This window comes from Mustela putorius, unplaced genomic scaffold (assembly GCF_011764305.1).
Source record: "Mustela putorius furo isolate JIRA1106 unplaced genomic scaffold, ASM1176430v1.1 tig00003909_pilon_pilon_pilon, whole genome shotgun sequence".
NCBI classification, from domain to species: Eukaryota; Metazoa; Chordata; class Mammalia; order Carnivora; family Mustelidae; genus Mustela; species Mustela putorius.
The window spans coordinates 7,729,751-7,755,677 of NW_025422057.1; the positions used below are offsets into that span (position 1 = coordinate 7,729,751).

Sequence of the window (25,927 nt, forward strand, 5' to 3'; positions counted from 1 at the left end):
TTTGCCAGCCGTTGGCTAGAGGCTGCCCTCAGTGCCTTGCTTCTGGGCCTTGCCAGCATAGCTGCTTGTTTCTTCAGAGCCAGCCAGGGAGAGAAACAGCAGGCAGGTCGGAAGTCACAACCTTGTGTCATCTCACCACTGGAGTGTCAGCCTATGACCTTGACCATGTTCGGTTGATTTGAAGCACGTCATGAGGGCCAGGCCACACTCAAGGGGAGGAGATGGCGGGGTGTGCATGCCAAGGAACAGGGATGGTTGCCTACCACACCTGCTCCCCATTTCTCTGTCTGATCATCCAGGAGCCTAGGCCCCAGTGGTGTGACCAGGAGCAGAGAGGCTACAAGTACGTCACTGTGTCGAGGCAGAGCCTGCACATGCACAGCTGGGGGGGGGCGGCGGGCATTCATGCACACAATGTCTGTGTGGGTTACTGACAGCAACAGCCATTCCATTGCTTTTTAAACATTGATTTAAAAAAGTATGCAACAATAGGAATTTCTGTTTTGAAACCCATGACTCATGGCCTATCTTAAATGTCTGGCTTATTAGCCATCCCAGCCAGAAAGGAAGATAGACACTCAATGTTTAGGTTTTTTGAAGAAACAAACACTTGGAACCCCCGTTGCCATTGGTCTAACTGGGTTACAGGCCATCAGCCTGCTTGGGTCATTCCATGACCTTGCTCTTCTGCAGGGGAAGGTTGCAGGCGTTGCTTTCTGCCAGTGGGATTAGGCTAAACTGTTCTTTCCATCTACAAATTGGCAGGGGTGGGGTGGAGTTTGTTTCTAGTTTCAGATTCACATTTAACCTTTTTTCTAGAATTGATCCAACGTAGAGGGTTGTTAAAGTGTTGGGATTGCACACAGAATCAAACCAATCACTTTTAACTTTCCAGAGAGAGATGGAAATGGTACGTTTGTTGTTCCTCCTTCTGGAGGAGAACAGAGGAAGAGTGGAAGGCGGGTTCTCATGGCCAGAAGGGCCAGCCAAGTTTCACACTGCAAGTTTCTCTACGTAAGAGATAATGACAGCTTAAAAAGTGAAACATTTCTAGGCCAAATTGGCCTAGTTAATTAAAAAGCAGAATTTTTCTTCCTTTAGTTCGACTCTAAAGTGGGAAAGACTTCTTTTCACCACACCTCCCGGTAGCTTCCCGCCTCTTCATGTGTGAGTGGTTGACGGAGTTGGCCTCGTAATTCAGAGGCCACCGTCATTCACCGGGACAAATGGCGGAAGGTGTTGACATAGTTCATTCAGGGGACACTTGGAGTGGGGTCACACGCCATCTGTTAAGGATTTTACCGTGTCTGTATTTTGGGTTTAAGTCTGTGCATCGTCTTACTGCTGGGGAGGGCAGTGACCAGCGCAGGATGCTGGGTGTTGCTCACGTTTTAGGATGATGGTCAAATTGGGAAGGAGAACCGAGCTCAGTTAAGAACGAGAACTTTATTTTGACCTGGGCACCTTGAACCTTGACTCCTGGGGCATTGTTTCCTTCATCTGCTTGTAGAAACTGACTTTTTAACAACCCACTGGACTGGGTCAGTAATTAATCTATGATGATGCGCGAGGAAAGGAGGGAGTGAAGCACTTAATACAGTGTATCCGTTTGCACGCGCTTGGTCATTCGGACAAAGTAACGAGCGATGCTAAGCCTTTGGACAGGAATCCTGGTTTCATGGATTTTACTCCATCTGCAAAGTGGGTGGTAGGATGTATGGGTAATAAATGGCAAACCAGGGTCACCTTGATAGAATCATAGCCTTGGGGGACAGGAGGTCCAAGCTCTGCCACTGACCTTGGGGCAGCTACTTAACCTCTCTGTGTCTCATTTCCTTTTTGGTGAAATGGGGGGAAATAGTCCTGCTCTTAGGGTTGTAAGAGTACCTTAATATATGTAACGTATTTAAACAGTGCTGGAAAATGCAAAACATTATGTAATTGGTAGCTATTATTACTAGGTCACAATAGTAGTAAATACTAACAGTAATGTGAGTGTGTGCGCATTTGCTCACTATACACAGTTATTGGACACCTTTGAAGGGCTGGCAGTGAGATGATCACTGAGGGACAAAATCCTTGTCTGGCCTCCTGGAGCCCATGTCTAATGGAAGGGGTGGGGACAGCCCTCAATTAAGTGACCTTGGCATTAACTCCAGGCTGCCTCTGTGTTAAGCCCTGTCCAGGCATTGCCTCATTTGCGCTTGGCAAGCCGGTGTGTGGGCTCGGTGGGGCTCAGTCGCCTACCCACGGTCACCTAGTTAGTAGTGTCCAGGCTGGGGTTGAGCCCCTGTCGGTTTGACTGAGGACTTGAGCTGTCTTCCCTATCAGAGGCTGGTCCTCGGGATGCAGAGGTGGAGACAGCCGTGTGTGTAGGAGGTTTATGGGGCCCGTCGTGGGACAAGCTGGGGCGGGGGTGGGTGCCGACAGCGTGAAGGGGTGGGCCATGACGCAGTTGCACAGAGGTCTCCCTGATGCCAGCAGGAGCCATGTGGCTGGGACTGCCCTTCTGAGATAGCGCCGCCCAGGCCTGTCCTGTCCGGCAGCCACTGTTTACTGTCTGTCCTGGGGAGGCCTGCGCGGAGCAGGTCTTTCCTGCTGATGGCAGACGCTGCATGGGACCATGAGCCACCAGCAGGATGACTCCCCACTCCGGCAAGGCTCTGTGAACGAGCTCAGATGATAGGAAGCCGCGCCCACCCAGGCTTCTGAGTCCCTGTAGACCTCTTACCCGCAGCAGGAATTTCTCTCGAAGTTCAGCCTGTGCTGAAAATCTTCTCCAAACAGCTCAATGTCTCTGTGTCCCTGGAAGCACTGATGTCGTGCCGTGGACACTCCCTGCAGCGGGGGAGGTGAGCTGGCACGCCGGCGTCCCATGACAGGCTCTCTAGCACGTGTTTGCACCAGGATTAGAGGGCTGGCTGTTCCCTAGCAGGGGTACATCAGTTAGTAACATCTGTGACCCTTTTTTTTTTTTTTTTTAAGATTTTATTTATTCATTTGACAGAGAGAGATAGCAAGAGAGAGTGAGCGCAAACGGGGAGGGGCAGGTAGAGGGCGAGGGAAAAGCAAGATCGACGTGGGGCTCCATCCCAGGACCCTGGGATCATGACCTGAGCCGAAGGCAGACGCTTAACCCACTGAGCCACCCAGGCACCCAACATCCATGATCTTAAAGGGAAATTCAGGGAACTCTGGGCAAGGGTTGGAGTTGTGGTGGGGTGGAAGCCACGGAGCATAGAGGTCGTGAGGCCGCGGATCGATTCCACGCCCTGCAGCGGCTGTCTGCAGGAGACTAGAGTGTCTCTCAGTGGCCTGTTTCCTGGAAATTTAAGGCATTTTGCGTCTCAGAAGCTGTCTGTCTGGGTGTCATTGGCATGTCTTTAATGAGCCCTAAAAGTGGTGTGAGGTCACGCTCATAGGGCTGAACTGGGAGCCACCCCAGGACCAGGGAGTCAGCCTCTGCCATCGGAGCAGGAAGGTGAGCGGGTCAGGACTGGCCAGGGCAGTGCGGGGGAGGCTGCTCAGTACACTCCCGGACCTCCAGGTCACTTCAGAAACCTTGGATTTGTGAGGTTGGCTAGTTAAAGCTGTTTGGGGGTATGTGGCCATGGCTGTGCTCCATGGTGGTGTCCCCCAGCCTGGGATCCAGGCCTGACTTGGCCGCTGCTTTAACCAGGGGTAGCCCAGCGATCCTGGGTGCTTCCTTTTCTTCCCTGCCAGAGACACCTGCTGTCAGGATCACCAGGAAACTGTGTGAAAGTGCTTCGTGAACCATGCCAGGCTTGTAGACCAAGGGGATTTCTAATCTCATCTCTGAGAGGTTCTACGCTTGGTTCCATGAACGTTGACCAAGTACCCAGACTGGATGCTCTAGAAGAAACAAAGGTGAACCCAGAGCCCTACTCAAGGGAAAGGGATGACCCAGCCCCAACATAAGCCCCATGGGCTAGAGGTGCTGCGTCCACGTGGACACGTTTAGGCCCAAGCCTGGATGTTCTTCTCTGGCAGAAAATGAGCCTCAGCAGCGTCACCCATGTGTACGGCTTCAGGTGACTCTCGACTTTTCCTCCAAGGGAGCCGGCCTGGTCAGTCCTGCTTGGTTGTTCCTCATGATGGGAAAGTCACAGCTCATGATTCAGTGAGACAGAAGGGCCTCCTTCCTGGCCATGTTAAATGGCCTTTATTTTCCTGTAGGAAAAATATACGTAATCATTATTGATGGCACCATATCAGAGGTCAGGAACTTATTGATTTGAACGTGGGTGCCGGCAAATGGAGAATGATGAAGGGACGCTCTGGATTTCACTTTTGTAATCACCCTTCAGGTGGCTGCAGGAAGACGGAGGTGTCACGGGGTGGGGAGCTGAAGCTGAGGACGAGAGCGCGCCCACGTTTTGGAGGCTCCTGGCTGAGGAACTAGGGCCGTTCCCATGGGTGTCATTGAGAAGCCGGCTGGCGGGGGCTCTGGGTGCACAGCGACGTCTGGGCCAGGACAGCCTGCCTTGAGCCCCGCCCCCCAGGAGCCGTCGGCTGCTCCCCACCGTCCCCACCTCGGGGTCTGCCCCCAGTCGTTTCTCACAGCCCAGCTCTCCAGATGTCTGGTGCGTGGAGCAGTAGCTGGTAGGGTTGGCGCCGCGCGGGCTCTCGAGACGCAGCTGATGCAGTCGAAACTTCCCTGTGCCTTGTGGGCCTGGGATCGCCGTGACCTCTCCTGTGAGCCTCCCTGGGCACTGGCAGGTTAAAACCAACAGCAACTTTCTGGGGGGATGCGGGTCTCCTGGAATTGGCTGGTGGTGGGGCTTGTGCAGCTGTGTGTGTCTGCTAAAAACGACTGAATTGTTGGTGTGTGGATTACTTCTCCATTTTAAAATGGTACGAACAAAACCATGGCAAGAGGAGAACAAACCAGCCTCCCTGAACTAGAGGCATTGGAGCTGGAACCTGCCTGGGTCTCCTGGTTGCAGGGAGGGCGACCGACAAGCGTGTTGTCATTGAAGAGCTAAAACCCTTAAAATCCAATGAGCTGTTGCTGTAGCCAAGGACTGTCCTTTTATGCAGGTGCTCAGAGGTCACTCTGGGAGCTCTGAGATTCTAGAAAATACCTGAAAACCTGTTTGTCGCTGCTGTCATTGTCGGATGCCCAGTGGGGTGCTCCGCAACCACATCGGCTTTCCCTGGGCAGCGAAGCTCGTCGTGTTGATCCCGAGCATTTGTTTGTTTGCGGCTCTGTGACGCGTCGTGATTGCTTTTCTGTTTGCTGCCACTTATTAACTGGTTCTCAGCATTCCGAATCCCCGTGTACTTCCGACATTCAGAACATCAGAATAAAACCCCAAATTCTCTGGCTCTGGTGGCTCGCACCCTGCTCTTGTCAGCTGTTGGTTTGGCTCCATCCCTAAACTCTGAGGCCAGGGGCCGGGGCTGCGTTACTTTGCGAGGCTCCCTGGTCTCTCCCAAAGCCAGTCTTCTCCTCTGGAGACAGGGTGAGGACACTCAGCTTGTGTCGGGGGGTGGAGGGGGATGCAGGTCGTGAACACAGAACGAGGATATGCATGTAGTACCCAGTGCAGGGCCTGGTGAGGGGCGGCGGGACCAGGGATGGAAGCCATGAGGATGGAGGCAGCTGAAGGCCACAGCTCTTGTGCGAGCCTGGCCCACGAGACCAGCCCACGGAGTAGGGGCTGCCCCCGTTGTTGTGGCGCTCGGTCCCCCCACCTCTGCTCACATGGATTCGGAGTGACACCCTGTCAGTGTCGTTGAAGAGAATGACCACTGGCCTTGGTGTCACTGTCTCGATCTTACATGGTGGGGCCTTCAATGGTGGCCCCGACGGCCTCTTGTCTGTCCACCTGAGAGAGACGTGGTCCCTTCCAGAGGCACCAGATTGAGGGAGCCACCCCCCCACCCCCCCACACACATTCTCCCCCACTCCCTCGCGCAGCAGTGCTGGCTCCCAGGACCCCCATACTGCCCAGGCAGGAGCTGAGCGCACCTCCATGAGGGCCGACTCCCCTCGTGGGGCTGAACCCCACGCCTAGCAGCCTTTTCAAATAAGCCTAGCACAGAAGGCGTGGAATGTATTTGGACTTATATTGGGAATTGTTCTTGGAAACAGTCGTGGACAAATGTAACACCATCTGTTTGGGATGGTTGAGGAGGAAGGAAATGAGGTGGTTCAGCAAAAGGGGGCTCTGCAGCCCCTAAGCCGTAGGGGGCTGGCTGGGCAGCAGGGGCAGCCCGCGTGCACTCAGCCTCGCCAGCCTTGACTGCCCCTGGGCTGGGGCCACTCACTTCACACCGGACTGTCCCAACTGGAGACTTTTTCCCTTGCCTCAAACCAGTTCCCGAACCTTCTACCCACTGGTCAGGCCATCCTTCAGGAGCAGCGTTCAGGTCTGCTTCCAGCCCCGGACAGCCTTGTAGCCCTTGAAACCTATTCTTCCTTCTGAGTCTTGCTCCTTCGGATGGAACAGCTCCCCCCACACCCCCAATTCGGTACCTAGCACTGAAGCAGGCAAGCATCCTTTGGGGTCCTGACCTGCCAGGAGGAGCAGAGTGACACCCTTCCTCATTCTCCGTGCCATACCTTGGCTAACGCATCCTGAGATTTGCACAAGTGTCCGGCAGCTCTGTGGTGATTCATTACGAGGCCAGCTTACATCTGCTGTGTGTTTTCCCCGCTGGCTTCTCCCCCTACGTTATCATTCTACAGTTGACTTGAAAGACCAGAATGTGGATGTTTAGATTTATCTCTTGTTACCTGAGTGTGCCTGCTCCAGCTTTTGGATCCTTTTTCTTGATACATTTGCTGCCCTTTTCAGCATTTTTCTTAATGGCTTTAAACTATCCAAGTGGCTTTCAGTCATCCTTGGTCACTACCTGGTCCTTTCTCCCCTGAGAGTAGCTACAGGGAAATCATTGCTTTCAGTATTGCTTCTGTTCTTGTGAAGCATGAGTCTCATTCTTCAGGGGTATAAACAGTGCTCCCCTGAGGGTGAGAGCTCATGCTTTTCCTCTGCCTTCCTTCTTGCGTCTCTGCGGGAAAGTGACCTGTGCCCTTATCCAGCTGCACGCTCAGGACTCTGCCAGGGTCTCAGGGCAGGGGAGGGGTGCTGGCAGAAATGACCCCTCAGTCTTCCTGGCAATGGGGGGTTAGGACCAGCATGTGTTGCCTGGGGCTGTTGCAACAAATTCCCATAAAGCTGGTGGCTTCAAGCAACAGAAATGTATTCTCTGGCAGTGCTGGGTGGGCTGTCTAAAAGCCAGGTGTCAGCAGGGTAGTGTCCTCCTGGGGCTTCTGTGGAAGGGACTGTCCCAGGCCTGTGTCCAGCTGCTGCTGGTGGCTCACAGCCCTGGGTGGTCCCCAGCTTGTGGTATCACACCATCCTCTCCCTCCGTCTGCATGTGGCCTTCTCCCCGGCACCTCTGTCTCCTTTGTCAGGACACTGGTCACTGGATTTACAACGCGTCCTGTATCCACGATGGTCTCATCTCAGGATCTTCAACATAATCTCGTTTGCAAAGACCCTGTTTCCAAATAAGATCCCATTCACAGGTGCTGGGGATGTATTTGGGGGGGATCTACAGAATCCACATAGGAGGGATGGCCGTTCCTTGTGATGAATAAAGTCTCTGCGCAGATGTTTTTGGCAAAGTGGAGCATGAAGGACATCGGCTTATAGATCTACATCCTGGCGCACGTGTGGGTCCAGGGAATCCTGAGCACATTCTGTGGGTAGATTTGGGGTTCCTGGAGAGTCTGAGGGACCAGGGACAGCCCCCCTCTGCTCTACTGAGAAAGTAAGCCTGGCTTGGTTGTGACAGGCTTTGACCCTGACTCCCAGAAATGGGGGTCCTGAGTTCACTTCACCTCACCTCAAACATGAAAACCCATAGTCCTCTCCCTCCCAGGGCTGACCTGGCCTGGTTGGAACATCAGGCACGTTCCAGTCTGCGCCCTGCAATTACTTCCTGATCTCTAAAGAATTGTATGGAATCAGCAGATTCTTCATGAAGTTACTTGGTGTTTAAAATTGAGGCAGGTTTCGGGGTTCTTGTTTTATTCATGAGCCAAACGTCCACAAGAAATGTTATAACTACAGAATCAACTCTTCATATGGAAAGCTTGACCCAGTGGTTGAGTTTTTAGATAGCAATTTATGTGATAGAATTCTGGTTCCCCTAAAGAATGTGGGTAGTCCTGTAGGAGTCCTGGGGAAGAACTTTGGTCTTGGATTTCCTATTAAACACAGATTTTGATGACAGACACTCAGAGGAAGAGGCACTGACTTGCCTCTACGGGCAAGAGTGCAGCCATGTTGGAGAAGTTGTGGGGTAGAAGTATGGCATCATGGGAGGGAGAACTTGAGTCCTTGGAGCCAGGGGGCCACCCCACGTCAGCCCCATGTTCCCACAAGCAGGCTGAGGTTGGTGTGTGAGGGGAGGGTGCGGCGGGGAGTTCCCATCGGAGTGGGCATCGGAAAGGCACCAGGCAGAAATGAAGAAGGGATTTTTGAAAAACAAAAAGATGAAGAGCTTAGCCTCTTGGCAAGCAGAGCAGGAAAAGGTGTGGGTATTCATAACCCAGTTCCGTTAAAGAAAGGAGTTACTGGGTGACGTGGGATCCCGGTTCTGACGTGGGATCCCGGTTCTGCTGTGTCCCGTCTCGCCCGCTGCTGTGGGTGCTTGGAATCCTCCGAAGGAGGCGACTGGAAAAGTGCCACCACTGTAGGTCTGTGACCTGACTCCATCGGATACAATCTGATGCCTTGTATGTTTTCAAAAATATAAAATGTGTGGATATGTGCTTGAGTAGGCACAGGAAATTTCCGGCAGGGTATTTCAGCAGCCGATAATGAAGGTCCCCTTTGGGGAGCAGGACTCCCAGTTATGGCCACTGGAGACACTGGGCAGGAGGACGTCTCATGGGGCTGTGTTTATTATGCTGCTGTAACTCATCTCATCTTGCTGGTTGTTCATGTGATATAAGAAAAGAAAAACCCCGTGCTTAAAAAAAAAAAAAATCTGTCTGTAATGCAGAGTCCAGTAAAATATATTTGCAGAGGATTTATTGAAGGAAGGAAGGTTAGAAGGAAAGAGAAAGCAAGCAAGCAAGCAAGGAGACCCTTATCCTGCCACTTGTTCAAGGCTGGAAGGCAGGCTTTATTCAGGACCAGTTGTGGGGGGTTGGGACACAGCGTGGGGACAAAGACTGACTTCAACTCAGGCACAGCAGGGAAAAGTGGGGACTTATAGCCAAGGAGGAGGGGTCGGGGGTTTGGAAATTACTCAGGACACATCAGGGTAAGAAGGTCGGTGTTTTGACCAACCCAACCTAGCAGGATTCTGGCTAAAGGTGGGCTGGGGGCATCAGACATCTCCTGGGTGTCAGTGGGGACCAGAAATTCACCACCCAGTGAGGGTGATCAGATATCAGAGTATGATCAGATATTAGAGGGTGGGGAATTTTGGCTAAACCAACCTCACTGGATTCTTGCTGAAATTGGGCAAGTCAGGAATGGACGTGGTCATCTACAAGGTGAGACCTAACTGGGAAGAGGTTTAGAGGATCCCCAGTAAAGCTCGGTCAAGGAGCGGCACTGCCAGATCCTGGAAGACACGGCACGTCCGTGCGGAGGGATCCATGTGAATGGACCGGTGAACGTGGACAAGCAGGGTTATGGTGACTACATGCACATGTGCGAGTGTTTTTATATTGTGTTAAGAAATAGGTCCCTAAAATCTAGAAAGATAACATCTCATAATTTTTTTTTTTTTAATGTTTGGAACGCCTGTGGAATGGGCAGGAGTTTCGCGAGGAACTGTATTGTAAAAGCGACAGATGCTCTCGTTGCTTCAGATGGAGGAGAGAGAATGGGAGGGGCATAACATTTCCAGGGCCTGTCTTCGCTCTTGCACAGTTTCTAAGCTCACTGGGACAGGCAAAGCAGGGCTGTGCACTGAAGAGGCTGGAAAGAGGGCGCCTGGGTGTCTCAGTCATTAAGCATCTGCCTTCAGCTCAGGTCATGGTCCCAGGGTCCTGGGATCGAGCCCCGCATCGGGCTCCCTGCTCAGCGGGAGGCCTGCTTCTCCCTCTCCCACTCCCCCTGCTTGTGTTCCCTCTCTCGGTGTGTCTCTCTCTGTCAAATAAATATATAAAATCTTAAAAAAAAAAAAAAAAAAAAGACTGAAAAGAAGAAAGTACCGGTGGCTTGTTTGGGGCCAGTATAGATGAGTCTGAGTTCAGGAGAGCCTGGGTGGCCGTGGCAGGGGTGGGGAGGTGTGAGAGGGTACAGGAAGGTTCCCTATCCGCAAGGGAACAACGAGAAGTGGCAGGGTCCTGATGCATGAGACGAGGTCATGTGATTGCATGTTGATTGTCATTGTCACGCAAGGAGCAAGATTTCCCACTCCTGGGTGGTAAAAATATCCCTTTATTTTATTCACAGGTTGTACTCTGACTATCTCTACTTCGCAAGTTCGAATAAATCTGCCGATGACTTCCATGAAAAAGTGACAGAAGCTCTGCAGCTGTTTGAAAATTGCATGCTCGATTATTCCTTGCGTGCCTGCGTCTACAACAACACGCTCAACAACGCCATGCCTGTGCGTATCCTGGAAGCCCCCTCCCCCCCAGCACAGGCGCCTCGGTGCTTATTATGCAGGCGGCATGGTGGATGGGATGGGAGCACAGAGACACAGAGAAGCGTCTGAATGTGCAGATGCCTCTCCCCGTGCCTCTGAGCGGTGGCTAATGCACAGGCAAATACACGGACGTAAAAACTGTAAAAGGGATGGGCCCTTCGAGCGGGCACCAGGTGTCCTTCTCAGCTGATTTCTCTAGTACAGTACTCTCCTCTCTCCTCCCTCTGAGGGAATGAGGGTGCATTTAGGAAGATTACCATGTACTGAGGCTCAGAAAACGCACTGTGCAATTAGGATTGGAGACACGGGGACCCGCTCACAAATGACCTTGAGCACGTTCTCCAGTGGTGGATGGTTCTGGTGGTTTAAAATATTGCCAGTCGGTGACTCTCAGTGTTTCTTCAGTGGGGCCTAAACAGAAAAATGTTTTCCCTTGATTTTTCTTTTCTTTTCTCTTGTTCATCTTCTGGATGATAGCTATATGTTTGTGCCTTCTTTTACACAAAAGAAGCTGCTGGTGGCGAATTCAGCACACTTTGGCTCAGGGTGGTTTTCTACGCACAGCTCCCAGGTCACGTGAGTGCCTTTGTAGTAGATTAGTGTGGCAGGAAAGCCTTCCACGGTGAGGCCAGTGCCGCCCCTGCCCCAGGGTGTGCTGCTCTGTGGAGCATATCATGTGGTAAGGCAGACATGAGCTGGAAGTGGAGGCTGGGAACCCCCTGGGCACAGGGAGTTCAAGGTCAGGGGGGTTCACTCCTTCTTTCTTATTATCAAGGCTGTCCTCTCTGGAAGGCAGGGTACTAGTTCCTGTAGGATGCATCGGGCAGCGAGTTGGATTGACGCGCTCCTGCTGGAGTTTTTAGTTTGTCAGAGGAGCTGCACACAAGGGCACAGATCCGCACAGAATCTGGCCAGGGGTGTAGGGTAGAGGAGTGGCCTGTGAAGTCAGATGGTGCAGTTCCCAGCCTGAGTGTTTATTAGCTGCGTGACTCTGAACAGGTGTTTCAGCTTCTCTGAGACTCAGTGGCTACCTCATAAAATGGAGTAGTACCGTTGCTTCACCCGGCAGCTGTAAGGATCAGAGCAATCGTTCGTTCACATGGTGAACAGAAATAAATAATCCTTTTCTTCCAGCCATCGTAGAGTCATTGGTTGGGGCCCTGTAAATTAGACTGATGAAAGACAGATGTGCAAGGGAAAAAAAACCCCACAAGTTGATTAACGCATGTGTTGCAAATACACTTGTCTCTGATGAGTAACTCAGAGGAATGGTTAGAACTCAGGCTTATATAATATCTTAACAGGAGAATGATACATTTGTAGCAAGGTGACCAGACAAAGGGAAAGGACTTTGAGTTTCTAGGGCAGCAGACGGTGGGAAGGCAAATAAATGTATGAGGGAGGTAATGGCTGGGAAGGGCAAGCTTTAGTGAGGTTTGTTATGTCAGATCCTTAGTGCTGTCTTAAGGCTGGCAGAGGTCTAGAGCTGTCTCCAGTGACAAACTTTGGTCCATCCTGGTGGAGGGGGGGAAGGGCCCCCTTTCAAGTTAATGTACTGCTTGTAGGCCAACAGGGTAAGGGCAGAGAGCTCTTCTTATATCTGTGTTTCTTAGTTGCCGTCAGCTCAAAATAATCCTGATACCAAAATGGCATATTTCAGGCAGCGTATTCTATCCTGCCATCCTTCATGCGCATTCGTCGTCTTGCTGTGTCTGGGCCTGGCACGTGGGCTGGGACTGTAGCTGTGGCAGGACAGGTGTGTCGCCGGGTCCCGGGTGAGTGACATAGAGGCTGGGGTAAGAGCAGAGGCTATCTGGACACAGATAGCATCAGGGGGACTTCCCAGGAGAGGTAATGTTTGAGCTGAGGTCTAAAGGACGAGTCGTCCAGGGACATGGAGATAGATGTGCAGGAGAGGGGAGCAGGCTGTACAAAGGCCGAGGGGTGAGCTTGGAGGGTGTTTGCTGCAGCCACCACAGTATGTGGTTGTGTGGATGGTGGGGTGATGGCAAAAGGGAAGTGTGAGCCTGCATCCCCAGGAACCCGGTGAACCTTGGAAGTCTGGACACATCCTGAGGGAGACGGGTCCCCAGGGAGGGCTTAAGGACAGGATCCATGTAGCTGTTTTGCATTTGAGAAAGATGCTCCGTGTCCTGGGTCGCCAGGGGTGGGAGGGGGATTGTCTCCCAGAGACAGGACGGCCAGGGTGGGGAGGGATGGGGTTTCTGGAAGAGAATTGGTGGTGGAGACAGGGTATGAAAAAATGGAAGTTTCTAGAAGCAATTAGGAGGAATAGTGGAAAAGATGTGTAGATGGATTGGATGAACTGGTGAGATCAGAGGGGGAAACCGTGTGTTTTCTGGCTGGGGTGCCAAGTACAGTTTTTGCTTCAAAATGGCTCTCTTAGCTGTTGCTTTTTAATCCTGATTATTTAGGACCACAAGGGTCATCCATGCAGGGCCTGCTGGAGAGAAGAGCCGCTTTCTAGAGATATTTCCTAAAAATTCAAAGGCGTGGCATGAAATGGGGACTGGCCTCACTTACAGCTGAGGCTCGATTCGTCTCCAAAGGCATATCTTGGGTGCCCATCCCGTGCTTAGTACCGTGCCCGGTGCTGGAGGACACCCGAGCCAGGGCACGGCCTGGAAGAGAGGGAGGGCACGAGGCAGGATAGGGCGGGCTGAGGTGACTTGCCCAGCTAGCATGGTTCAGAGAGGTGCTGGAGCCATCCTCTCCCAGAGCTGTGTGGCACGCTTGTCAAGAGACAGACTGGTTACTCAGAGACCAGTAATTTGGAACAAAGAGAGGCCCACGGGGGCTGCACGGCCTGGCAGCAGCAAGAAGTGCAGGCCGGGAAGTGAAGTCCCAGTCCAGGTGGATTCTTGGTTTCGTTATTGTATGGTAGAATGTCAGGTATGCGGAAGCAGGGAGGGAAAACAACTCAAGAAACCATCAGGTGAGGGGCCGCCGGGAACTGTGTATGTGACTGTCCGCATGGATCCTAGTGAGGTTAACGAGGGGGCTGGAGAGGTTGGGAGAGCGGACCTCGGCAGGCCCAGCCATCTCATCTCCCGCCGTCGCTGGCTTCAGTGCGCACCGATGGCCTGAAGACTTGGATTTTGCCACACGTATAGAGCTTTTGCCATGAACGCGTGTTCCCGTTCTTACTGTCTCTTTTACCCGCTGAGGTCTTGCTTTTCCACATCCCTGGCGGTGTGACTACTGAGCTCTGTCTTCAGGTGATCCCGCAGACACTCTGAAAGGGAGGCATCGGTGTGGGCTTTCCCTCCCGGCCTTGGATGAGGAAGTGCTTGTGCCGGCTGGATTTGGAAGGGCAAGGCCTGGCAGGGAGCTCCTTCCTGGGGGCTCATTTCAGGGGCTTCATGTTGTGTGTGTCTCTCATGGAGTAGTGAACATCTGACATAAACGGGGTGAAAAGAATGAACACCCGTGCCGCCGGGCACTCTGTCTCTCCTGGAGCTGGCCGGGCCTCCAGCCCCTCGGCACCCTTGCCGGGGAAAACAGGACGGCGGGATCCAACCTTTGTTCACTCCCGACGCTGCACTAAGGCACCCTCTTGAGCTCTCGTGGTACTCCATGTTCTACCCTCCACGCTGCCCTGAAATCTGTGCCTGTGTTACAGGTGAGGACACTGAGGTTCCCAGACATTAACTCTCCCAACCCAGGCACTTAGAGCTGGTAACAGGCCTCATGTTTGTCCCAGGTCCTGTGGCCTTTCAGACTCATGGCATTTCTACCTTAGCTGGTTAGCTCCCAAGGTCTAAACTGGCCTTTTGCGCTTAGTCTCAGTTTTGCTGAGGATGACGAGGTGGTGGCTTAAGCAGTCAGAGAGAGATGCCCAGGGATAGGATGGGTAGACAGGACAAGGGTGGCGGGTGTCGCGGGTCACAGACTGGCTTTACTCTTCAGCCCCTGGCCAGCTCCTGCAGGAAGGGCTGGTGGCTCCAGACATTGGTTTCTTCAGCAGCTCAGCTCCACATCCCCTGCGAGGTCCAGGCTCCAGGCGGCCAGGGCCCATGTTGGTGACATAGCAGCAAGTCTCCATTGGCTCATGGGCCACCTGGCATGCCGTGTGCACGTGACTGTTTGCAGAATGAGCCAGTGAACAAGCGAGGAGTTTTCGCCACTAGCAGATGGCAGATGGGCTGGGTGGGGAGTCCCACCTGAACCCCTGATTGGGAACAGAGAGGCTCGGCATAGTGCCTGTCCAGGAAGAGCCTGTATCCACCTCTCCTTGGCTCTGTCCCTGTGGGGGAGGAAGCCCTGGTGGCGGGGACACTGGCACCAGCTCCTCCTGCTGGTGGGTGCTGCCAGCTGAACTCGGCTGGCCCTTACCCTCCCTGGGCTTCCCTTTCTCCATCAAGAGTTGGCTAGGCAGATCACCTCAAAGGCTTTTCTTAGCTCCGAGATTTTGTCATTTTTTAAAAAAGATTTTATTTATTTGTCAGAGAGAGAGAGAGAGAATGCACAAGCTGGCAGAGAGGCAGGCAGAGACAGAGAGAGAAGCAGGCTCCCCGCTGAGCAAGGAGCCTGATGTGGGACTCGATCCCAGGACTCTGGGATCAAGAACTGAGCTGAAGGCAGTTGCTTAACCAACTGAGCCACCCAGGCATTCCGAGATTTTGTCATTTTAGATCTATCAGACACTTCCCCTAAATACCCTTTTTATCTTCATTCTGTTTTGAATCTCTGGCCTCTGCGGGGGAAAAGGCGAAGAAGAACTGAGGGGGCCTGTCGTAGGCGTGTCTTAGTGGTGTCCCGTTGTAGTGGTGATGCCGCATGAACCGGAACGTATCACTCGGGGCGGCCAGGGCTTCCCTGGAGTGGTAAGGGGGTGGGGCGGCCTGAAGAGGGGGATGTCTAGGGGACCAGGGAGCCTGCCGCTGTGGGAGCCAGCCCACCTCCCTTCCCCTGCAGAACCCCCTCCCCCACCAGGGCCTTTGCCACCCGTGAGGGAAGAAGACCCTGCCGCAGGAGGGCCTCAGCCAGCAGGTCTTTGTCCTCCCGGGAGCGGCTGTGCGGGCTCTGTCCCCGACAGGCACAAGCAGGCTTGCTGAGAAATAGTCTGTCACATGTGGCCAGGTCAGGTGTGGGTTCCTGGTGATGCTATAGGGCCCCACCTTGTCGCAAACATCAGCCTTTCATTCTAGAAAGTTCTCAGGTCCCAAAGGTAGGTTCTCTGGAAGAGATGACCCTTGTGAGGCCGGTCGTCCCTGAGGGGGCTTGGCCATGGGGCTGACAGGAAGTGGAAATGCTCTGGGAGGCCGATGACTTGAGGAGACCTGCTCATAATGGTTTGTCTGTGTTGAGGCAACGCACACAGGATCTCTGAGGCTGGCACACACTCAGGTTCTCTCTGGCTTTGGCCCAGCTTGGGGTCTTTGTTACGGGCTGGCGCACAAGGAGGCGACATCCGGGGAGCTGGCAGCACCTAATGGGTTTTGGAGACACTTATCCCCTCTCACTGTTCTTCCTCTGCATCCTCCCACAGGACTGGAAAAATAACGAAGTGGGGGAAGCATAGTGGGAGAGGGATCTAGGCAGTCGGAGCCCGGCCGGCCTTGTGCGGCAGGGATGACGGAGGAGCCTGGGCCTTCAGCTTCAGGAGCCGAGGCCCAGAGGGGCCGCCTGGGGCCTGAGCACAAGCCAGACCAAGAGCTTGCCACGCTGGGACCGTGGGGGGGCAGGGCGTGGGGACCGTTTTCACTGGTGGCAGCTGAGGGCTGGCTGCTCGGACACTAGATGGGAGCACCAGTGAGGAGGCGGTGACCGCGGGGCCTGATCGGGGTGGCTGGCGTGAGGCTAGGCAGAGGCCATGGAGGGAACCAGTTGGGAAGGTCGCCGAGGCAGAGCAGTAGACAGGAAGTGGAGCAGGGTCTGCAGGAGGAGAGGTGCGCAGGAGAAGGGGCAGCAGGGTGGAGGGGGAGAGGGCTGTTCCCTCCGCAACTGTGAAGCTCACGGGAGGGGGCCAAGACCGCTCTCCTTTCTGACGTGTTTGTAAGTCGGGGGTCCCCGAAACCACTTCTGGGGTTCAGTCCCTGGAAGAATCACAGGCACACTGAAGACGGGTGCTCGTGGTTACAGCAGGGAGGGGGACCCATTAAAACCCATGCAGGGAAGCATGTGGTCTGCAACAAGCATTCCAGCCAGGGAAGGCCCGCCAAGCCTCAATGGCCACACTGTGTCCTGGGGCACAGTCACCTACTGTCTTTACTGTCCAGCCCCTACCACAGGTCAGATTGATCCTGTGTCGCCAGGAGCCCCTGTCGTCACGCATGCTGTTTACTGTCAGGTGGCCCCATGTCCCAGGCGAGCAAAGATACTTATCAGGCAGGATATCCTAGGTGACCCAGAGGTCACCTCCCAGGAGCCAAGGACAGGGGCCAGATTTCCCTCTGGGTGGGGTTAATTGCCAGGTAGGTGTGAGCAAAGGCACAGGCGCATGGGGACCTGGACATGTGACTGCCTAGAACAGGCTGTGTTTGGCCATCCGAACCCTGTGACCAGGGTTCGGATGGCCCCAGGCGCGTGGCCTTTCCCTCACCTGGCTTGTGCCTGAGGCGTCTTCATGGCCATCGTGTGCTGGGTGTAGGAGCAGTAGCGGGCAGGTTTCGGTGCAGAGAGAGAACGTTTGCCTGTTCTGTGTGCGGGCTCGACCTCTTCCTGCCTCTGAGTCTTCCTTCACTCCTCAGTGTGCCCCGCTGCCAGCTATGGGGTCGTTGTGAGGGTTCCGTGTGGCCCTGAGCAGGAAGCATTTGTGTGGGGAGCTCAGAACCCTGCGTGAGGACCCAAGAACGCTCGGGGCTCAAAATCCATCCTTTGAAGGCAGCTGTTCACTTGGATAACTCGGCGTTGGCTCATACCCGTGCCTGAGCACTGTGGGGAAAGCGAGGAGGGACGGACCCTCACGTAACGCCTGCCTCCTCCTTTGGTTCCAGGTGAGGCTCCAGGTCGGTCTGTATGCCGTGTACCTCCTGGACTGGCTCGCCGTCTTTAACAAAGAACAGTTTCTCATCCTCCGCCTGGAAGACCACGCGTCCAACGTCAAGTACACCATGCACAGGGTCTTCCAGTTCCTCAACCTCGGTAGGAATGTCACGGGGGAGAGCGTGGGGCAGACACAGGCCGTGCACCCAGCGCGGCCGAGGTGCTCACTGAGTCACAGGCAGACTCCGTGTGCCGGGCCGGGCCTAGCTAGCTCAGTAGCTGTTTGCCAAGTGCAGGGCCTGCAGCTGGGGTAGAGGGGGGTCCCTCACTGGGGAGTTCTCAGTCCAGCAGAGCGAGACGGGAAAGCCACAGCTCGGGTCATCGAGTAACTGGCAGAATAAAGCAGGGGAAGGGTAGCACCCTTGCCGTAGGTTCACACACGTGCTTGGGGTCCCAGCTGCTGAAGGAGGGAATGGAAGGCTTCCTGGAAGGCATGGTCTGTGAGCTGGGCCTTGAGGACGGGTGAGAGGTCAGTGTGTGGCTAGAACAGTCCTGCAGAGGCCACAAGCCTCAGAGAAGGGAATGGACAGGTCATCGCATTGTCCCAGGTTTTTGGGGACCCCTGGAGTCGGGGCCGCGTAGTTGAGCAGCACGTCTAGGAAGGTTAGCTGCTCCTGGCCATGGTGATGGCTGGAAGGATGGGAGTGTGGACACGGAGTGCTGCCCATGTGGGTGGCCCCCGTGAACCACTCACTGAAGATCTAGAGCAAAGTGCACGTTCTTCCCGAGGCCCCATCTAATAATCTGGCCTGGGAATTCTGTTGTTGGAATATTTCTTGACCCCTCTCTACCCCAGCTGCAGTACGTTGGCCCACCACTAGTCTTGGAGTCCTTCTGTCGTGGGTGAGCTGGTGGCATGACGCAGGTGATCACTTTTCCCTGTGACGGCCCAGATCCATTTTTCTTTGATTTGACCCCTGGTAGATCTTGCTGCATTGATGAGCTTGTCTTTAGTCCCTGAGACAGGAAATGCCTGTTCTGTTCCTTCTATTATGCACATCTCAAGGATACTGGAATAGGGTTGTCTGTGTAAAGGCCAAATCCCGAGGGCATGAGCAGTGATCTGGTTGGTTAAGCCGGGAGAGGCCTGTGGTCTAGAGAGCTGGGGATAGAGGTGACTTGTTCCTGGGCTTCTCTCCCCACCGGTCTCCTTGTGGCAGGTGGGTCCCTTGCGGCTCCTGGGGTCTCTGGGCACAGGTGGCCTCCTCCCGGCCCCCGTGGCCACCATACAGCATGATATACAAGGTGAACTATGGCGCAGCCGCAGGCCCTTCACATCAGCAGCCTGAAGCGGGAACGACACTGGAAGAATTCGGGCAGGCTGGTTAGTAGGAAAATCTAAGTGCGGGGACCATGCCAGGTGGGTCAGACAGTTATCCAGGGACAGGCTGACGGCCACGGGAGCCAGCCCTTTGTGGCTCTGTGGCCACGAAAGCAGGCGGGGAGGCTCGGGTGAGGCTGCATCCCCTGGTTCCCGCCGCACGTCTGAGGGCAGGGGTGCAGCCCGCGGCCGGACAGTCCCTACTTCTTCACAAGGGCCCTTCCGCGTTCCTCAGCGGCTCCAGGGTGGATCCAGCCGGAGAGTTTTCATCCCCCAGCACTTCGGGGGAGCTCCTGTCTCAGCACGAAGCGGGCCTGGGGGTTTTGCAGGGTTTCTTCCTGCCATGCCTCCGGCCTCACGGGAGCGTTTCTGTGTTCTAGGGCCCTTGGGGGAGAAACAGGAGACCCTGATGACAAAGAGCCCTGCGTCCAATGCGCGGCGACCCGAGGACCGGAACCTGGGGCCCATGTGGCCAGTCACCCAGAGGATCCTGCAGGACTTCTACGGGCCCTTCAACACCAGGCTGGCCCAGGTGCTCGCCGACGAGGCGTTTGCCTGGAGGAAGACCTGAGGCCGAGCTCCCTCGGCGGGTTCCACTGCGCCACCATGGGAGTGTGTCTTCGGGGGCGGGCAGGGGGGCCCTTTCACTCACAGCCTGGAGAAAACCCTGGGATTCCTCTTCCCCTCCCTAGGCACGTGTGTATAAGCATTTGTTGTGTGGGATAACCTGGCGACTGACCCTCACAAAGCTCCTCTGTCCGAAGCCACTGGAAACCCCGCTTGGGAAACCGTTCCCTCCCGCACCAGAGCGGCCAGGCTGTGGGGATGAGGTGGGCCATGCCACCTGGCGCCACAGCAGGGGATTGACTATGCTGGGAGCCCCATTGAGCACGCCGAATGTCATGTCACCATGCCGGAGGTCATGTCACCAGGCCGGAGGCTGTGTCGCCATGCCAAAGGTCACACATCACCATGCTGGAGGTCACGCCACCACATCAAAGGTCACGTCACCACGGTAGAGGTCACACTGCCACAATAGAGGTCATGCCACCACAGTAGAAGTCACACCGCCACAGCAGAGGTCATGTCCCCATGCTAGAGGTCACATCAGAGCAGTGCCAGCATTTACACTTGGTTCAGTTGTGAACACTGTTCGGGTCAGTACCTTCATTTGGGCAGAGAATGGAGGCTCTTTCCTTTTTTCCCGTTTACTCCAAAGTCCACCTTTATTCTCTTCAGTTGTAAACCCTGTTCACGTCACTTTTGTGAGAGAGAAAACAGTCAATTCTGGGCAGCACATTTGTTTCTCGGACCATCTTCCGTTCTGTCCTTGCATTACTGAGGTTAAACTAGAAATGAATGTTTGAAACCACTTTCTGCATTTTGTTAGCCAGAGCTCTCTTTTCTGCCTCTTTACGTGTTTCCTCTAGGGTTTATTCCGTTTATAATCAGATCACAAATTTAGTTTATAGTTGGGAAGTTTTCGCTGTTAATGCCAGACTGAGCAACTTCCAGGAATTGAACTCTTTGTGGGAAGTCTGGGTATCTTGGGCCTTCTGCACGCACTCAAGGTCACCGCCAGGCCTGGAGGGTGTTTCAAGTTTTAGTTCTGGCCACAGACGCACTCTGTTGCTCTGTCTTCCTCCCCAGGAATGAGCTCATTATCCACATTCTCCACCACATGCGGCCAGAGGCCTTCACTATGTTCACGGACTACAGGATGCTCGTGCTCTGTTTCAGAAACACAGAGAGTGAGCTGTACATGGGCCGAGCATAGTATGCTGGGATTCTTAATAGAACTTTCTGGGCCACTTGGCAGCTTGGTTTACCAACGGATGCAGTAAAGGTCTCGTCATGTCTTGGAAGTGATGGGGAGAGATTGAAGAGGACCCTGGAGCCCACTTGGCACACAGCCCCAGGCACAACCTCACTGAAGCTTTGGCCTGGTGTGTTTTCAAGGGAGGTTTCCTGTGAACCAGAGCTCTCTGGTCAAGGTCGCTCAATGCCAAAGTCAGAAAGTGCAGCTGCCTCCTGTCCGGCTGCGGCAGACACGCCGATTCGCTCTCCAGCCCTGGCGCCACTGTCTTCCTGCCACCAGGAGGCGGGATGCGCGGGCCGTCGGCACGGGGTGGCTGAGCTCTTCCTGCACCGGAAGGGGCCGTGCGTCCTCCACACCCGCTGTGTGGGACAGTCCCCGTTTGCCTCGCACATGGAGCGGAGCCCGCGGGGGAGTCTGGCCGGAGCCCGGCAGGGGCGGGGCGCTCTCACGGGAGCGTGCGTGCGTGTGTGCGTGTGTATTTATTTGCAGGAGGGGGTGTGCGTGTGCGTCTGCTGTGTGTGTGCGTGCGTGTGCGTGTGCGTGTGCGTGGTGCCTTTCCTGGGCGGGCTGCCTTCCGGGTCTGTTGCTGATGAGACGCCTCCGCCCCAGACACAACCTTCTCGTGGATTCGTTTCTCTGCCGACGAACTTGTCTCGTCCAGTCCACGTTTTGCTCTCCCACTCCGGCCTCGACGACGGCGACGGCGGATTTTCCTACGCACTCCTATGCATGTGAACAACATGTAGTGTAATTCTGCTTCTTACAGAAGTATTACCGGAGGTATGATTTCCAATGTTATTTGGTTTATCCTGCAAATCTTTCTGTACGCGCAGGCCCAGCCCTTTGTGCCAATCCGTGCCATCCGGTTTCTCCCCCGGGGCCTTTCTCCAGAGGCCGTATCTGTCGCCTCTGCTTTCTCACGTCCGGGCCCGGTTCTCCGTGGCGGCCCTCGAGCCTGTCGTCCCAAACCAAAGTGAAAGGGAGCATTTCTCATGACCTGGTATTGAAGTGACTTTGTGTCCCCAACGTTGCGTATGGAACCGTGTTCAGTTGTACACCGCTGGTAGCGGAAGGTATGTTAAGTGAGCCCAGTCACGCTGTACTTGTGTTCATATTTCACATTAAATGTGGACCCTGTGACTGTCGCGGGGGTGCCGGCCATTCCTCGCCCTCCTGATCGCCTGTGGCCGGTTCTCCGTGGCATTTGCTGCGTACAAATGAGTCTCAGAGATCATTTGGGGTCTCACCTGCGGGCTCTGCGCACTGGGTGAGGGCACCTCCTGCATATGGTGATGCAAGAGAGGGGGTCACAGAAGGGAGGGCCCTGATGTGACCCCGCTGAGCAGCCTTCCATGGGTGCATTGGGGTGCCAGGGCCCGCCCCCATACAAGCTCATGTGGGCATCAGCCTGTGCACGTGAAGATGGGGTGACCCACCCCAGGCCCTGCTCCTCCTGGACGCTGCTTTCCCTCATTCCTGGGGCCGGGGCCTGGGCCCGGGGGCAGTTAGTTGGAGACTCCTGGTGGCATTGGCTGTGTGTCACTGTCACTAGACCCTCCAGGTCCCCTGGCTGCACTGGGCTGGAGGAGATGGGATGGTCTCCAGTTTGGGGTTCTGGAGGCCTGGGCTCTCCTGAGGCCAGTGTGGCCCATGGCTTTGTCCCCTAGTTCTGAAAAGATCCTCTGGGGAGAGTCTCTCTCCCAGCACTGCCCCCCAGAGTGGTGTGGTGTGCTGTGTGAAGGGGGCCAGTGAGTCCAGACCTGGAAAGAGGAAGACCCCATCTCTTGATGAGGGAGCCAGGAACCGCTTGGCTCTGCAGAGAAAATGGACCTGATAGGAGAAAGGGGGCGGGTGGCCATTGAGGGGCAGGGGGGACAGGTGAGTCTGGAGGTTGGTTGAGTTCCTATCCCGGGAACCTTTCCATAACCCCTCTCCTGTGTGGACACCCACCCCTACTCAGGAACCAGCTTGCAGGGAACATACTTATGGAGACTGTGTACGCCTTCGTGTAAATCTCCCTTTGGAATGACCTCTTCCCAGAGGCCCCTGTTTGGGAACTGAAGCAAAGGCAGTGCTCTGGAGGAGTTTCTGGCCTCAGCGAGCAGGGAGGGAGAGGTCTCGGGTGTGGGCTGGCGGCTGTTTTCCTGTTGCTCCAGAAATCTCACCCCGTGGGTAGCTCCCCTGCCTGTGGGTGAGGCAGAGCCTGTTAAGACTCACAGGAAGAATCACCTTCTCAGAACCTTCTAGGGCCAGGCTTCTGCCAAGCTGCCAGGAGAGGGCAGGCCCACAGGTGGGGACCCAGCAGCCGGAGCCACAGTGGCCCTGGGGACCTGGGTTAGCCACTCTCTGTTGCTGGAGCACATTATGCCACACTTAGGCTTAAAACAACACAAGCTGGTTATCGGGGAGTGCTGGAGATCAGAAATCCACAGTCAGGCTCATGGGGCTGGGGCCAAGGTGTGGGCTTTGTTCTTTCTGAAGATGGTTGGGGGTGGGGTCTGCTTCTCTGGCTTTTCCAGCCTCTGGAGGCCCCCCTTCCTGTTGTTGGTGGCCACTGACCCTGTCCTCAGTGTAGCATCTTCAAATCTCTCTCTGACTCTAGTTCTCTGGTCATGTCACCCTTCTCTTGACTGTCCCCCTATCCCCCCTCAGAAAGACTCTGGTGACTACTCTGGGCCTACCCAGATGAGGCAGGATCTTCTCCGTCTCCGGGGCACGTCTGTGAAGGCCTTCTGGCCACGTGAGGTGACTTATTTACAGGGATTAGGGTGCGGACACCTTTGGGGGTCACTATTCAGCTGACCACAGGAGTGGGTCCAGCCAGCCAGTCAGGCCATCAAGGGAGTCGTGCCCCTGGCCTGTCCCTTGCAGCTGTTCCCTGGGGGGGGGGGGGCTAAAGAGATGTGAATGGGCTGGCGGCTGCCCAGCAGAGCACCAGGCTTCATGACAGGTCCGTCCCAAGATGGTGGTGCATCTTTCTGTCCAGCAGGGTCCTGCGGCTGGGGTGAGTGGGGCAGGCGGAGGCAACGTAGGGCCAAAGACACACTTTTCTTCCAAGGTCACATCGTAAGTCATTCTTCTGTGTGTTTCTCCAAGTGAGCCCAGGGGGCCCTGGCACCAGATAGAACTATTTCTCCCTCTCTGAGCAGAAGTGATTTCTGAGTGCTTGCAAGTTGCAACGTAGGGCCAAAGACACACTTTTCTTCCAAGGTCACATCGTAAGTCATTCTTCTGTGTGTTTCTCCAAGTGAGCCCAGGGGGCCCTGGCACCAGATAGAACTATTTCTCCCTCTCTGAGCAGAAGTGATTTCTGAGTGCTTGCAAGTTCTTTTTTCTTTACAGTTGCTTTCTCGGTTCCCTAGGAGACCACAGCAGCCACGTGGGCAGTTGTGAGTTTCTGAAGTTCAGCTGTTTCTGAGTTAGTCATACTTAAAGGGGAGCAGCTTCTAAAGGCTACAAAAATAGTTTGCTTGGTTTCTGGTCCCTGAGAGAGCCTGGGGGCCGTGACCTCTGTGGTCTCATGCTCCGGAGGCAGCCCGGGGAGGATGACCTCCAGACTCTCTCTCCTCGGCCATGCCTCCTGGCCCCACGCTGGACTTAAGTCCATGACCTCTATTTTGTCTCTGCCCCCAAAGCCCCGCTGGGGCAGTCGGGACCCCGTCCCCAGCCTTCCTGTCCTGCCGCCCCCGCTGCCACCCTCCATCCCCTCCTCTGCTGACCTGCTCCAGTGCCAGGGCTCTGAGGGCTGTGTCTGCCCTGGGCTCTGTGGGCCGTGCACGTGGCCAGCACGTGCCGCAGGCCAGGGCTGAATGCTGAGGTGGAACCTGTGTCTCTTTGTGTGGCTGGGGTGACACCTGGCCCTCCTGAGAGCGGCTGCATCCTCATGCCATGGGCCCCTGACCGGACTCAGGCCCGCCCTCACGCCCTTCACCGTTGTACTTAGCGCTGGCCAAGGACAGTGTTTGCTGGCCGCCCCGGGGGCGGGGCACAGAGGGGAATATGAGGGCCCCCCCCAACAGTGGGGGATTCCTTACTGGGGGCACAGCATGCGGAGAGCAGGGAGGCACTGGTGCTCCTGTGGCTTTCTGGCAGGCACCCTCGCTCTGCCTACTCTGAAAGGCCCCTTAAAGTAGGCTCTAGAAGCAGGGAGGTCTATGGGAGGCTGTCTCCTGGGCCTCCCTGAGAGGCATGGCTTTCCCAAGACCACATGGTGGCAGACAGTGGGGACCCAGTGAAGCCAGGAAAGGCCGGGTCTGGGGTATCATGATGGGAAAGCATCCGGCTTCTCCCAGGTCGCCATTCCTCACCATTCTGCCACCAAAGTGATGGGCCGACTGGCACCCACCGGACTCTGCCTCCAAGGAGGGACAGTGTGGGATGGGGACCATGAAATGGACGTAACTTTGTTCTGCCAACAGCTCTGGCCGCACAGTCACCTGACCTCCCACCTACAGGCTGAGGGACGCCAGGGGGCTGGCTCGAGGGGCCTGCAGAGTCATCGAAGTGGGCTGCCCACCCCCGGGCTCAGCCCCGCACCGGTGTCTCAAAGGCACCCAGGGACACACATCAGCTAGAAAGTGTGCACAGAGTCAAAATTTAATTTTTTAGCCAGTGTTTCCTGAACACCCAGTTGGTGCAAGGCCCTGGGCCGGACGTTGGGGTGGGCCGCACTGGGGGCGGCTTGTTTGCTCATTTGCCGATTCCTTCACCTGTTCATTCACCAAGTGTTTTTGGGAGCGCTGCCGCGTGCCGGGCCCTGGAGGCTCCCAGGAGAGCAGACCCAGTCCCTGTCCGCGTGGACCCGGGATCTCATGCCGCAGATCCATACGGACCAGAGCATCACCTCCGCGATCTCGAACATCGGCAGCCCTGGGTGCCGCCTGCTCCTGCCATGACCCCCTTCCCTCCCAAGGCCACTCCATTCCCTGTGGGGCCTCCCCCTCTGTGGCAGAGACCCAGCCTCCCCCAGATGGCATGGGCCCCGATGCCAGCAGCTCTGAGCTCACGGGAGTTGGCAAAACAGAAAAGATCACACAGGTTCATCTTTAACAGTAGAAGAAACACATTTCCACAAAGATCTCCTGACCGGATTCTGCGTACAGTAATTCAGTATTAGAATATCCCTGTTTTGG

General features: G+C 55.2%; 2 protein-coding genes across 4 annotated transcripts in view; both read left to right on the forward strand.

Moving 5' to 3' along the window:
* Positions 1–22,013, forward strand: part of CHST15 (carbohydrate sulfotransferase 15) — a 75,251-nt gene extending 53,238 nt beyond the window's left edge. For all 3 annotated transcript variants that reach the window (XM_004751755.3, XM_013055724.2, XM_045069000.1), the window contains 3 exons: positions 10,452–10,608; positions 17,607–17,754; positions 19,357–22,013. In XM_004751755.3, coding sequence (XP_004751812.1) covers positions 10,452–10,608; positions 17,607–17,754; positions 19,357–19,547 — 496 coding nt within the window. In that variant the 3' untranslated portion in view covers positions 19,548–22,013. The remainder of the gene's footprint in view (positions 1–10,451; positions 10,609–17,606; positions 17,755–19,356) is intronic.
* The window catches only part of CPXM2 (carboxypeptidase X, M14 family member 2), a 207,466-nt gene continuing 203,036 nt past the window's right edge, over positions 21,498–25,927 (forward strand). Inside the window, exon 1 of the mRNA XM_045068999.1 lies at positions 21,498–21,575. The gene's annotated coding sequence lies outside the window, so the exon portion shown is untranslated. The remainder of the gene's footprint in view (positions 21,576–25,927) is intronic.